The sequence below is a fragment of the Solea solea genome, chromosome 20 (assembly GCF_958295425.1).
Source record: "Solea solea chromosome 20, fSolSol10.1, whole genome shotgun sequence".
In the NCBI taxonomy this organism is placed as follows: Eukaryota; Metazoa; Chordata; class Actinopteri; order Pleuronectiformes; family Soleidae; genus Solea; species Solea solea.
This window is the reverse complement of record NC_081153.1, coordinates 18,371,548-18,386,954: the sequence shown is the minus strand read 5'-3', so window position 1 is coordinate 18,386,954 and position 15,407 is coordinate 18,371,548. Positions and strand designations below refer to the sequence as shown.

At 43.0% G+C, this 15,407-nt stretch overlaps 1 protein-coding gene across 4 annotated transcripts in view; it reads left to right on the top strand.

The window, feature by feature from the left end:
- Nucleotides 1-8,269: 8,269 nt before the first annotated feature.
- The window catches only part of LOC131447387 (ras/Rap GTPase-activating protein SynGAP-like), a 38,874-nt gene continuing 31,736 nt past the window's right edge, over nt 8,270-15,407 (top strand). For 3 of the 4 annotated variants that reach the window (XM_058619136.1, XM_058619137.1, XM_058619135.1), the window contains exons 1-2: nt 8,270-9,074; nt 12,163-12,266. In XM_058619136.1, coding sequence (XP_058475119.1) covers nt 12,167-12,266 — 100 coding nt within the window. In that variant the 5' untranslated portion in view covers nt 8,270-9,074; nt 12,163-12,166. The remainder of the gene's footprint in view (nt 9,075-12,162; nt 12,267-15,407) is intronic. The other variant, XM_058619138.1, reaches the window with a different exon arrangement.

Here is a 15,407-nt window from a genome sequence, read left to right as displayed (position 1 = left end):
TTGGTTTATGTTCAATATGAGTTAAAATCACTGGATCAGATATGAGAAAAGGAGAATTTAAAATCCAATATGTTTTAGAAATATCACATAAATTCTTCACTAGGCACAGATTGTAAAGCGATTCGTACGCTGATGTTTTCCAGCCTAGAATCATGTCAGCTGTGTGGCTTTATTTTAAACTAAAAGTAGTAAAAGTGTAATTTTGCTTTGTTTTGAAGCTGCTGGTTGTGTTTTGGTGGTAAATGCATCAGCACAAACGTGTTATGTATCGTGTAAAAGATGGAGCTGACCTGTCCTTTGACATCATGCGGTCTGTCTGTGGATTGATGGAAAAGAACTAGGAAAACGGCAAGGTAATAGGCAATTTTTGTGGCCTTTGCCGTTCCTGTTTTGTCACGGTTGTGAAGGTGCTGCAGCTGCAGGACACAGGTACTTTGCCATAAATCAAGTCATCATTTTATATATAAACCTTGTCTCCGTGATCAGGAGGTTATTATCGTGAAAACAAGGATTATCGGAATCAAATGGCGCTTTTTATTTGCCGAGCTGATCCGATACTAAAATGTGACGCCAACAGTCTAGTCAGAGAGTGTCGTCACTGGAAGAGTCATGAGCAAGACGTCCGACTCAGGAATCAAAGCGAACAATGTCAAACTGTAGATCAGTTAAAAAGACCTGAAACATCCTGAAAACGTTAATAAAGCGTTAATCTCCAACATTTAGCAAAGAAATGTCTAAAATCTCAATATTTAACAGAGGAGTCTGGTGTATTCAGCGACAGCGCTGCTGAAAGCTGGCGATCGTGAACCGAATCACGACCCGTTCAGTCGTATTTCCGTTCAGTGACTGTCATACAGGAAGTACTGAACTCGTCTTTTTAATTAACTGAGTCTAATGAGTCAGTTACACCGAAAACAACCGCTTTGTTCACCACTAGTTTGTGCGTTTGTGTTTCGCGAAGCCGTGCTGTGACGACGTGTCCGATAGCGAACCGAGTAGAGCTGAGCCGTACAGTGGGAAAGTGCCAACAGTAAACATGAGTAAACATGGATAAGCATGTTTTTTTTCTCTTCTGTATTCAGTTTTAACACCACAACAGCAAGTTCAAAACTGCAGTACGTCACTTTTAAATGTAAATAAATGCTCAATTCAAACCATTGTAAGATAAGTTAAGATGAAATAGGATAGTCCTTTATTAGAAATGTACATTTTCACAGCAAGATAAACATAATAAATAGTAAGTACACTATAGAAAGATATTAACAATAAGCCTATAAAAAAGAATGTACATTATAGACAGTTTCCAGAATATATACAGTATGGGCTTGATAATTACAGTATAAACAGAGATTGAACATGGGATATTATATATGCATATTGCACTTAATGAATAATGAATAGCCTGGTTATGTGTGGTCTACTGAGAGCAGTGTTTGTTGTACAGTCTAAGTACCAGCTCCTTCAGACATTGAGGACGTTTCAGAACGTTACTGAAGGAGCTGCCCAGTGCTGTGATGGTGTCCTGCAGTGGGTGGGAGAGGTTGATAGCTTCATCGTCATTCTCCTCTCTCCCAACACGTCCACAGGGTCAAGGTGACGTCCGAGGACAGATCTGGCTTTTTTTTTTAAATCAGCCTGTCCAGCCTCTTCCTGTCCGCAGCTGTGATGCTACTGCCCCAGCAGACCACTCCAAAAAAAGATGGCTGATTCCCAGAAGGTCTTAAGGAGTTCTCCCTGCACTCCAACAGACCTCTGTCTCCTCAACAGGTGGAGTCTGCTCTGACACACTTCCTGTTTATTGCATTGTCACATGAGTTCCCCCCGCGCTGCACACAGGAAGTGATTTGTATGACTGAAAACACAGAGAATCGCCGTAAATTCTAGTGCGGGTCGTTGAGCAGTTTTTCCAGATGAAGGACACATCAGTGCACGCAAACAAAAGCAGAATGATACGTGATGAGCAACAGCAACAACAAAAAAGTTACGCACTGCAGCTTTAAGACATTTCAGCTCTAAAACTGAGTCAGTATTAACTGCGTCCTGAAACGTCTTCACTGCTGACTCAGTCATGTGATCATCTCTGTCTTGGTGCAAACGAGCAGAGGCGGACGACGTCCTGACAACTCCTGGCCCTGATTACACTGTATGACCAGTTCCAGCTTTATATACAGCTGAGGCTGACAGACAGACAGACAGACAGACAGACAGAGACTGTGCTTGGTATTAATCACGGCAGTCTGCTCGATGAATTCACACAGAATAACAGCACAAAAACCCCTTGGTTAGTTATTTTAACAGCTCCTCCGGCTGTTTAACACACAGTTTTAACAGAGTCCAGCGTTGGATGAAAGGCCGTTGGAAGAGATGGCTAAAAAAAGGAGCCGTGGGTGTAGCAAAGACTCATCGTCTCAAGATTTCACTGGACTTCTATCATGAAACACAGTTAACAACAGACAACAGCACGTCCACGTCTTCATTATGTGACCACTTTAAAGCCGCGCCGCTCAAAACCGTGTTTGAAAAAAAAAAGAGGCTAAGACTCGATGTTATAGTGTCACTTTTTTCATTTTCATCAACCTCTATATTAGTTTCTTTGGAGACATTTTGCTGCCCACACACTGTGCTGTTTGCTTTGGAGAGGAGGAGGACGACGATGACGATGAAGAAGAAGAAGAAGAAGAAGAAGAAGATGCAAGAGCAGAAAACGAAATGAAATTAAAAATAACAAGTTACCCCCTGAAGCGATAATGATAAATTCAGTGTGGGGCTAAGCCAGTGTCTCTGGTGGATAGACGGATGAAACACATATTCAATAATGGTGTTTAAGACGCATTAAACTGTGACGCTTCTCCACTCAACTCCACATATCATCCTCGACATCGCAACACACACACACACACACACACACACACACACACACAGAGCTTTGTCTCCCACATAGTGCACAGTGCATATGGTACCAATTGAACAGTTTTCAGAATAGGAAGAGAGGGAACTGCATTATCACTCGTTCTAGTGTGGTAGTTGCCATGGAGACGAGTGTAGGTGGTGTACTGTGCTGTACTCAGTGCTGTACTCCTTCCCTTGTCCTCTCCCCTCTTCTGTTGCCCACCCTCTCTCTCTCTCTCTCACTCTCTCTCCTGCTATCTGCAACATCCGTGTAACTTTCATTCTTTCACATTTTGCTCTTCAATGCTCGAGCCTGCTTTGCATGTGCACTGTCGTGGCGTCGGGCTGTTGCGTTCACAACTAACGTAAAAAAAAAACCTTGATCACTTCCACTGAAATTCCACTGAAGTTGACGTGGATTGGCAGGTAAAAATGAAATATTTAAGAGCAGAGTTCATTAAATCTTAATGACCTCTCCTTCATATACAGTGTAGTTAGTTCATATTCTGGAGGTGACCTTGTGTGTTAAATATCTCTTAATCCTCTTGGATTGGTCTCAATCCAGTGGATTTGTGTCTTTGCTGTGCATTCAGTATATAAGTTCATATACTGTATATTCTCTCAATCTCTTCTTTAAACAGACCAGCGATTTAAAAAAAAAAATCAGTTTCCATGGAGACGTGTGTGTGTGTGTGTGTGTGTGTGTGTGAGATTGAGTGAGCGTTGAGAGTTAAAGAGTGGAGATGTGTCATTTCCAGTTCATATATTATTTTTTGTGTCTGTTTGAGGACGTCATGTGCTGCCCAGTGTCTCGGGTCAGACTTTAAAACAAACTCCTCTGCTCCATACTGTATTATCATTCAAATCCCTCCTGCTTTACAAATGTTAAAATAGACGACCAGTTCACAAACACACTGTGAAAACAAGCAGCGTGCACCTTTAACGATTTCAATCCCATTTAGAGAAAAGGTTATCATTACTCAGTCGTGCTTTGATATCCACAGTTTAGCATTAGACTCATGTTTGTGAGGAACGGACCATGAGTCACACTGGATATTTATGTACAACTTTCAATATATGCCCACAAAGAGAGTGACTTTCAGAGCAATTAGCAATGTGTATATTTATGTAACATGTTTTAAAAGCCCATATTAAAATAAAAACCCTCTGAAACCGGACATTAGGTGTTGCCTACACACGTCTCCACCTTTTGTTGATGGACTATTTTTGTTTTCTCCCCCCCCCCCGGACACCAAAATAAAACTGATTGCAGACTATTTAAAATCCAAATGAGTCACGCACAGACTGTTGTTTTTAAGCAGAGAAATATCACTGAAGGACGGGGTCACAGTTATTCTCCAGGCTGACATAAATATGCCTGGTGTGTGTGTGTGTGTGAGCACTGACCTCGGTGTTTATCCTCTGTACCTGACGCGAGGTCGCCCTCTTTGAGCAGGTCTCCTGTGAGTCACTGATGAAATCAAGTTGTTTTGAGAACGCAGTTCCCCTATGATTATCTGTCCTCGAAATCAGCTGCACTTCTTCACTAAAAAAAAAGGGCTGAAGTCCCTTCACTTGAACAGGAAATTCAGCCGAATCAGAGAATTCTAAAAGGTCGTTTAACTGTACGTACTTTGGAGACGTGGAGAGACGCGGATTAAGCGAGTAAATGATGATGGACTGGAGTCACAGATCAGGCAGGTGTGGACACGACGAGCCGCTTTGAAACACATGTCATGTACTTTCTATTAAGTCAACATTTTATGGTTTTGTTTTAAAATAATATCATTTGCCTGTGCTCTCTTCCACTGCAGGTGTATAATTGCAACTAACTGGAGAGCAGTCGATAGGGAGAAGTGCTTAAATTAGCATTTTCATGTGCAGACGATCTTCAAATCCAGTTCAAATGTGCAACACATTGAAACGGAAACATGACCTCAGACTTGTGTGAACTTCACTTAGAAAATAGCAGACTAACAGTTACCTACAGAGACAGGTGTTAGAAAAACGCTGCTGACCTGCTATGGTAAGCACTTTTAACATTTCATCAGTAGACCACATATTCACCAGGTAAAGGTAATTCCAGACGGTCAAACTCGGTGATTACATGTTAAAGAGGTTTTCCCATAGACCTGCATCACGGGAAATCTAGACTCTGTCCTTTCTGAACCTCCAGGAACTAACCCGCCCAGTTTAAAGGTCCAGTATGTAACATAACTAATGGTGAGACTGCAGATTATAACACATCGAGGACTCGTCCACTCACTACTCCCTACAGTGGCCTTTTCATGCCTAAACAGATGCTGTTCTTGGTAATTTGAAGTTTCCACATCTCTCACCGTCACCGTGCTACTGGTATGTTTTTGAACCAGAGTAAACTGCTAGGCTAGATATAGTTTTCCGGCCAACCAGGAAGTAAGAATATTGCGAATGGTCACCAGAGGACTGTTCGCACAAATAACTTTGTTCGAATGGTGGTCTATGGGAAAATTAATCTACTTCTTACTCCAGGTGTCTTCAACTTTTTTCAGGCCAAGGACCTCAACTATATATCCATCCATCCATCTCATGTGAAGGTCATAAAAGTGACTCACTACACTGTTCATCTCAGCCTCGTCATTCACACGGACACGTGGATGTGGCTGTGCAGCAAGGGTGTTAAAATCAAAGTCTGTAACAACAAAAAAAGCAAGGTCAGAAAAGTCAAATCTGCCTTAACTTCCAAAAAAACAAAGTTAAATTGAAGTTTTACCACAAACTCTTTTCTACACCATGAACCTGGGTGTTCAGGCCCCAGGGGATCTTGTTAACAGGAAACTGTGGTTGTCAGCTGACTAAGAGTAAGTTGTTTTTTTAAAAGAAAAAAACCTTCTCTCTCTGTGTCCTATTAAAATGTGGTCAACGTGAAGAGTTATCATGACCTTCTGTTTGTTTGTCTGTGCTCCTGTGAACCGTAGAATCCAAAGAGTAAGATTTCAATAAAGATTTAGACAAAGATTTTGTTGAGATTCTCTGGTGATGTAGGTTATGGCCCAAGAAAGAGATTATTTGATTTTGGTGGTGACGTTGATATGGATCTGTATTTTTCAAAACAGTTGTTAGCCTTGCAGAAAGGTGGCTTTTCAACATTCTATTAATAACTCTGCTAAAAAAAAAAAAGTATTGCTTTGAAAAAAGTCATATAACAGTACCCCATCTATGCTAATGTGAAGTTTGGTTGAAAAATGTAAAGGCATGGTCGCACAAGATCGAGCACAGTGCAACCATATCCTTACATTATTCAAATAAAGTACACATTAACATAAACCTCATGTAGTTCTAGCTACAGCACAGGGTTTATTCATATAGCAGTTTACAACACCTGCAAGGAACTCAAAGTGCTTTACATACAAAGAAAAACACACAATAAAATAACCTGAATAAAATACACAATAAAATAAGAATCAGTAAAATGAGAACATGTACAATTAAGAACAAAAGGGTCACCGTGCTAGAACTAAAAACTTTGTTCGAATGGAGGTCTATGGGAAAATTACTCTACTTCTTACTCAATTGACCAGGTGTCTTCAACTGTTTCAGGCCAAGGACCCCCAAACTGATAGAGAGATGGAGCAGGGAGCCCCAACTATACATCCATCCTTCTTCTACTGCTTTATCCTCCACATGAGGGTCACGATAAGCACCGCCCAATTTAAAACATACTGCCAGAGCTCACTGGTTTGTCCCTGGAGCAAGAAAGAGCTGCTGCAAGGTGTTATGCTTTGAATTGAAGGGCTAGCCGCACAAGAAAGTTGTCAAAAGTCGTGGCGGAGAGACGGAAATAGCGAAAATGCCGCTCACCATTGATCTCAGAGTAATTATATTTAGTGGTCTTACTTTCCACTGCCACAAAATCTGCTTGTGTTGTGTAAAATAACCTCTTCAATGGTCGCTATGTTTGTTGATACCTGCAACTGGGAAATATTGCATAACTAATGCACCAATGCAAGAGACATGGAGGTATGTAGGGTAGTGATGGAAACAATGTTTTGGACAGAAGGATGTAAAATAGACCTTAAGACTACAATACTACTTTAATTTCATAGTTGTGATACTTGAAGATCCACTTCATTCATTCGGGCCGTGATGCGTCAATCAAACTGCCATCTAGACCCCGTCTCCCCCACATGCATGTGCCCCTCTTCGTGCATTAATCGCGCATGCTCAGAAGACAACGCCAGAGCTTATGCTAGGTTTCTAAACAGTCAACGAGACATGAGACAGTTGCAGAAACATGTTGGTCGCAAACAAAAAAAGGGTTTTTGGGAAAGCTACGGTCAAGAAAGAGGCTGACACAGAGCGAGTCATGCTGCGTTTGAACGGTAGCGACAACTGAAAGCCCAGAAAGGGCTGCAGAGTGAGGACATGGTGGCTCTGTTTTTACTGGAATGTTAACTTTAGGTTTTACTTTATTTGTTTTGCTTGTATCCAAAAAAGATAGCATCACCTAAAAGTACAGAAAGTCACCAATGCTGCAGTGCTAGTGACAAGCCCGTTCCTGTGCTCTGGAGGCGGAGCTTCGGGGGGGGGGGGGGAGTCTGAAATGAAAGGGGCGTGAACTTTTGTATTGAAAATGCACCTCCAACCTTACCTTTAATATTAAACACTGGACCTTTAAGTGTTATAGTTAAACTGAAAAGGGCATCACTTCCGCACCTTAAAAAAAACAAACCATCATGGAGATTGTTCCATGTGATCCTCATGCCTCAGTGGAAGAAGCTTTGTGACAACTCTACATAATGAAGAAAGTGAAGTAAACTTCGTGCTACTCAGTTTCATTTACATGGTAATTATTCGGTGCAGTGAGCGGTCGGTTTCTTTTATTCTCGGGGTGTTAAGGAGACGGAGCAGCGCGGGGTGGACTCTCCTCCTCTCCTCTCCTCTCTCGCCTAAGGAGGCGTTGGTTTCTCCTGTCCCTGTCTATCTCGCGCACTATCTCCGCCCTCATGGGAGAGACTACTACGTTTACCCAGCGCCCCTTTTTCACGCACTGCTGTTAAATCAAAATTAGGCGTGACGGACTGTGACGGACCGCGGCGCGTGCACTACGGACACCGGCGTCAATTTGGCACCGGATTCTCCTCCTCGTAATGGATCTGTGGATTAAGGGAACGTCGTTATGGAACGCAGGGTGAAGCGGAGATTAAATCAACCGAGCTAAGAAAACAAGCAGCACGTCAGAAAACAACCACACGCAAATGTATGTATGTGTATCAGCGAGATGGTGCTGAGCTGCAGCTGCACGTCCTCGAGACATCGCGTGTAAAAAAAAAAAAAAAACCTGTGGGATTTTATTTAGACGCTTTTGGTGCGCGTAATGTGCAGCAGGGCTGCGTGCCACTCGGAGTTGGCATGAGCCACAGGCTTCATCTCCATAATTATCCTCGTCTTAATATCAGAGTGATGAATGTGCAGCATCTCCGCTGATGGTTTTACATGTAAGTGATGAGTGATGAACTAATTGGCTCAGTGGACCATTAGACCCGAAAGCGCCAGCAGGAGTTTAAAAATATTCCCACATAACAAAGCCAGGCAGCGGCTGTTTGAAGTCACATGTGCCCAGAAAAAACAATTAAGATGACAAGAGCCGTCCTCACAAGAGAGTCTCTTTATTATTACCGTGGAAGCCGCATTAGGATCGCATCTGAGTTCCTGGATTTCACCAGAGTTGGAGGACAAGAAGCAGAGGAAGGAGAGAGGGAGGAGAAGCTGAGGAGAGCTGCTGCTGCTGCTGCTGCTGCTGCTGCTGAGCTGCACAACACAGCCGCTGCTCATGGACCAGCTTTGGCTTCAGTGATGGACTGAGCTGCAGGTGAACAAAAAGGGATCCAGCTTCACCCAATCTCTCACACTTTTGACTGAAAGGCTTGCATGGACACACAGCAGCGTAAAGGTGGGAATTCTGGCCACCAATGATTGAAATACGAGGCTTTCTTAAAGAGGACAACGCTGGCCTTTATCTGGAAACTGTCTCTCAGGTCTGCACAAAACTGACTCTACCTTTGTCCCCAAGAGAGAAGAAGAAAGTTCCACTGGAAACTCAGCTTTAAAAAAAAAAGCTCCTGGAAACCCACAGGATTCGGTTTGCAGCCACAGATGTGACTAAGCTGTGTAGATTTCATCACCAGGAGGTCCCATTTTGTTGGGTAAGTGTCCTCTCGCAGCCAAACTTACAGTATTTCTATATTTGCCCCATGGCACAGACAGACAGCTGGTCTGTAAATGCTCACTAATGGCTGCTTCTTCATAATTACAGGCTGAATATGAGGCCACAGCTAATGCAACATCTTAAAATGCAGCTGTGGAAGTCACTAATGCTGCTCAGGTGTGCGGTACACCTGAGGTCAAGTGATCGGTCACGGAGACTTTCTGATCCACATGTCCTGCATGTCTTTGGTGTGTTTTTTGGGATAGAGGGGGGTGCACTGACGTCACAATTTGGTCACTAACCTGGATGCGCGGCCATCTTGGAGGCACTGGGACGTAAGCGTGTGTGAATGGACTGCGCGCTGAATTTTTTGACGACGTGTCAAACCACAAAAGGGCAAAGGAAAATGTGTAGAAGCAGCTAGAACATATAGAGAAGCAATAATAAATTGCATTAATAGGAGGTAACGATCCGCACGAGGTGAATCCTTCGTCCTGGAACGACTATCCCGAGAAATTCTGCCTTCCATCTCCTATCCGACATCGTTAGCTATTGTTAACTTTTTTTCACTAAGCCCAACCCCCAACGTTACTGAGGCTCTTTCCTCGGAAATCCTGGTTCAGTTGGGATTTTTGTCATTCTTCTCCCAGACTGGGAACGACTTTTGTCAATCTGTAGAACTCCAAATGCTTTTCTCCGTCTGAACGATTAGCGCAGCCGAAAAGACGGCGATAATTGACCATTTTGAGCGACTATAATCAGGAACTAGGGCTAGTATATTGACTATGAGGAACTGCCGCGACTTCAGTTCTGGTGTTTATATTCAGTGCCTCCAAAATGGCCTTTGTCCGGATTGATGACGTAACGTACAACCCCCTCACTACCTTTTTTTCCCCCAGAAATTCCTCTGAAAATGTGTTTGTAGTAAAGATTATTTGGCACAAAACCAAATTCATCCACTTGTTTCAGCACATGATTCCGATTGAGCACCTTGTTCTGCAGGCCTGAAATATCACATTATGAATTGTCATTGTACATATCTTTATTAATGTAATAATTGTTAAATCAAGTTTAAATACGTTTAGCATGACATACCAGCCCTAACCTGACGGTGCATGTCGCACATATGTCGATGAAAATTCAGATTGCATGCACGTCATCTAGAGAGTCATGTCTGTTTATTAATATGAGATGGATTTTAAGTTGAACACCTGCACAGATCTGCTGCTCTCTTCAGGTGCAAGGCTCTTGGTTCATTTACATTTAGCTACTCCACAATGAACCAGACATTTGGGCTATTTTTGGACTGATTTCCCTGATACCTGCAGTTTGCTAATCAGCCGTCCCTGTGTGTTGTGCATTAAACACCTGCACCGACGACGGGGGGGGAATTTCAGGGCGCTCGCATCATCTGCACCGTGACGCAGTGAGAGGTGATTCTTAAATGTCACTTAAGTTAGAACAAAGTGGAATATCAAGTATCAAATAAGAATTTCAGGATTTAAGTCGCCTCTCACATCAGATCAGTCAAGTTATGGTATCGGAAACTGATCCCCTTTACAGAAGTAGCTGCAGTTAACGTGGAGATAACAGGAGATAAGACGGTGCCATTTCCTCCACTACTCCATTTCACCAGCAGCAACAAATGCGGCTGATATTTCGGACACATAACAACATAATGACAATGAGAGGTGTCCTCCATCTTCATGAGTTCCCCATCTTGACGGAAAAAAAATATATATAATGCCACTGCAGAGAGGCGCTTGAGTTAATGAAATGTCTGAGGCTGCACATTTGATAGAACAAGATAAGTCCGGCAGCTCACTCACTCTGAGTCATTATCCCTCCCAGGATTTCCTTGTCCTCCTCCATATGAGATGTACTAGCTCCTCACAGAATGATTTAGTTACTTTGGTAACGTATTAATCTGCCATGTGAACTGACGAGGGACTCGTCTCTCTGCCAATCTGCCGCGATTGTCAGACGCGAGCTGGACGACTGGCAGAGATGATGATTCTCCTCCACCACCAAGTTTCTCGCCATCGAGATCGTGCTGCTCCTCAGCCGTCTTCAGTGGAATCACACAGAGGCACGGGCACACAGGCTTTCTCCTGCTGCCAAGGACACAAAGTCTTTGTCAGTCTGATTGAATGTTCCCTTAAAAACCAACAAGAAAATGCAGAAATGACGCCTGACCTGCAATCTTCAAATGTTTATTTAGCCTCGTGCCATGCAGCGCTTGCCCATCCAATTTTTTGGAGATTAACTCAACAGAAACTACTCAAAGTACTTTTATCCTTCCTGTAATTCTCCATCCTGTGCCTCTGTTCCACTTCACACAATCTAACAATGATCTACTTCCTGTAGAATCCCTCTTTACTGACTCAGTAAGCGAGTGTGCAGCTGGTTTTCCTCACAACTCTCAACTCATAAGAGTGATAACTTCAAAACTGAAGACATCAATATTAACAGTTGACGATAGAATATTGTTGAAAACACTACACATGTAACATTTGAATATACGTTCCTAGTGTTTATATAGCACCTTTAGATTTAAAAACATGAGAATCTTACTTTCTACAGGGGTTTCAAGGTAAAGGAAGCGACCATGTCTCTTATTTTTACATAGTTTCTAGACTTGTCTTGAGACGGTTGTTTTATTGCTGTTTTTGGTTTTTTTACCAAATGTGTCTCCTGAATGTGAACGAGCAATGGAAGACATGAATACTAATGTGCTGGTGTGTGTGTGTGTGTGTATCTGTAGCAATGCTCATCAATTAATCATAGTAACAGCATGTGGTTAAGAAGCATTGTGACATTTGCCCTTCGAGTCAATAAAAGGCAGCTGTGACAATTTAGCTGTAGCTTAATAATTTACCGGCTCGCAGTTTTGTCAGCTGTGGTGTGAGAAACGGTGCTCCCCCCCCCCCCCCCCCGCACCGAACTGAAGTTAAAAGTTGGAAAGTAACAGTTGAGATTTTTTAGCTTTGTTAACACATTTTTTTCCCCCACTCTGTTTCTTTTTCCTGTATATGTCAGTCCATATCTAATATTTAAGTAAAAACAACTTGTCTGTGCCAACATAGCTGCATGGACACATCTTCAAAGACGTGGCTGCCGCATCAGAGTCAGTTTGGGTTGGTGGGTCAAGCGGAGGTCTGCTGTGGCGGACCTGGAGTTTTAACCCCAAGTGAGTCCGTTAAGATCAGAACCTGTCCACTCTCCTCCTCTGTCAGCTGTGCCGACTGTGGTTCTTCAGTCTGTCGTGGTCCAACTTGACGTTTCTCTGTTGTGTGTGTGTGCTGTATGTGTTTCCCCGTTGATCCGCCGAGATGCATTGACGCCGCTGTTTCCGCTGGTTAATGAAATGTTTGACGTTCTGTATGATGTACTTCTGTTTCAGCTGTGTCTCTCTGCTTTGGTTTTCCAGTCCTTTTCAGACTTATAAAGCTTTGTTAATATACTGAAGACTCACACACCCGAGCATCACTCACTCTGAGCCGTGCTTTGTCGCACTCCCAGCCTTTTATTTTGACATCCTCTAGGTTTGATAGCGGTTTTTCTCAAGCTTGGATACGTTCTGAGTTTCCTCTTCTTTGTGCCCTTTTTTGTTTTTTTTTTACTTCACCAGATAAAGGCAGCCATCGCTGCTTCCTGCAGGGGCTTGACGAGGAAACATCTGAGTTAGTTTGTGCAGCGTGTAAAGCAGATGTTTCATTTTGAACAAACAAACAGTGCTGTCGGAGAAGTCTTGGTTGAAAATCCCCTCAACGTGAACTACGATGGCGACGATTAAAACAAGTCCCTCAGCGCAGCTTCAGATTTAGTTTCACCCTTTGTTTTTTTTTAGCTCTTTCATTTGGGAGTTCTCGTTTACAAGCGCAGCAATAATGCCTATAAATACATTAGTAAAAAATGAAGGTAGTTTCATGGAGAGCAGTGCACAAACTACAAACATGTTCCTATGGTAACTAGGCCACATTCCCCTCGGCTGGCTCACACACAGGCAGAGGGAGAGGCAGGAGAGAGAGAAAGAGAGCGACAGGGATGTTGGTAACACCATGATGGATAACAACTTCACACTGTTTATAGAGGTGACTGTTCTCAGGTCTTTCTCCACTTTATAAAGCATTTACATTAAAAAAAAACCCAAAACAAAACCCTTCTCTCTTGACCCAGAGAGAAAGTTCCTCCAAAAATATCTGGTCTGTTTTGAAGGCTATGGCAGGTTCTTTCCCGTGGCTCCCTCATGCCCACACTGCCCCTGATTCTTCAACCCCTCCGCCCACTTCTGCTTTAAAATCCTGCAGCTCTATCTCTTCTGCTCGTCTTACTCGATTACATTGCTGCTTCTAAACATAGCACCAGAGAGTGGCTCTGAACACAGTCGGAAGCGTCACAAGTACCTGATTTTGCTCAACTTTACCTGGCACATGAGTATGTATCGGGGTGGGGGAAAAAGATTAACTTAACTTGATATATCTTGATTTTAAAACAGTTTTTTTCTCCCCTAGAATCATCACAGTTCTGCTAGATTGATGAACACAATCAGCTAAAAGCAGCACTTGCCAATTTACGTCATACATTACTGGAGGTTGTGTTCATCAGTGTTATCTGCAATCCAGGCTTTTGAAAAGACATTTCTCGGTTTCATTTGAAGACATGCTGTCCTGCTTTGAAGTCTATATTTACTTTGGCCCAGCATTTTATTTTATTTTCTTACATCACTAGCTCACAGAGTACTGAGTATTCAAAGGTAAAAACAACAACCCCACACTGATTAAATAGCTAAATGTAGCAGTGAAAGCAGGACTATGCAGGAATTTTACCCTAATTTACCAGCTTCTGAGTCATTGGTGATGGTTGAATGTCTTGTCGTGGGGACACGACTGTCTGTTAACGGGAAAACCAGCCTTGCAAGATCAGGGCTGCCGACCCGGAGTCCTCAGAATTCGGAGGTCTTACGAAGTCTCGCAAATTGCTTCGCGTCACTACACACAAGCCAGGTACCAGCTATAAGATCAAGGCAGTGATAAGTGTTATTTTAGACGTTCATCGTGACAGGGTCGTAGTCGGAGGAGGCGAGGAAGAGGAAATGACTGTCTGACTGAGCGAGGGGTCACACACGGGTTAAACTTGGACCGCCATTCAGGCGAATTCAGACGAGAATTGAAAAAAACACAGAAGTCGGCTCCAATGAAAGCAAACGCACAGTTGTCAGCTGTGAGGTTTTTACTAGAGTGAGGATAAAGTGGTAAACAATGGATGGACTGATAAAAACATGTACTCCTAAACTGTAGGGGGAGCTCCATAGAGAAGAAGGTGGGAAAGCGCTGGTCGTAAAGGTCTGCTTTAATTAACCCCCTATGAGCTGTGTCGTCGCCAACAGGATTTGGCTCATGTGGAGGATAAAGTGGTAGAAGATGAATGGATGGATGGATGGATGGATAGATACCAGAAAGCAGAGAAATGGAGTCATTCGGGACTTCCGCAGAACGAGCGTCCAATCACAGACAAGATTCACCAGCGCGCCACACGTCTGTGACGTCAGCTTCTCAGCACTGTAATCCCTAAACGGTCGAATAACTGCCAGATATGGAAAGTGAAAGTTGTCCTGGAAAAAGGGGCAGAAAGCAGCACTCACTCACTGAACATGTTTGACAATTATACAGCATACATAAACTCAAAACAAATGATGGTCATAAGAGGATTAAAAGAACATTCCATATGCACCACTGCTCCAAATCGCTGTCATTGATACAATCCAATCATTATAAAAGCATATTGTCCCAGCCATAGTATGTATATAAGATAATATGCATAATTGAGCAAGTACAAATACATACTGTACATTAACTGCTCCATGTTTGCCATTAAAAGGCAGTTAAAGGTAGTCAACAAAAGCCCTGATGTTTATTCACCCTGCGTTTGAAAATACAGCGGCTGAGAGAGAAGAGTGGACTCTGTCCGTGTCAGCTGTGAATGTGTCTGTATGCTCGTTCTGTGAATCACTGCTCACACTTAAACCGTGTCAAAGCTCCGGGGCGATGCTGCCGGCGTGTCAAAGAGCCATGAGGTTGATGCAGCACCTGTCACTCATGCAGACTGATTGTTTTGACGGCTCACGGTTAATGAATAGCCTCAACTCGCTACACTAACTGTGCACTGCCTGTTTTCAGCAGCTGTTGTCTTGTACGTAGAGAGTGTATGACAGCACATTAAAAAAAGCTTTGTATACAGTACATGCAGGTATTGATTTTTTGTGTGTATGCCGAGCAGTCGGGATATCCTCGTCTGAAACTTCTGTTTGTTTCCACCTAATGCCACAAAA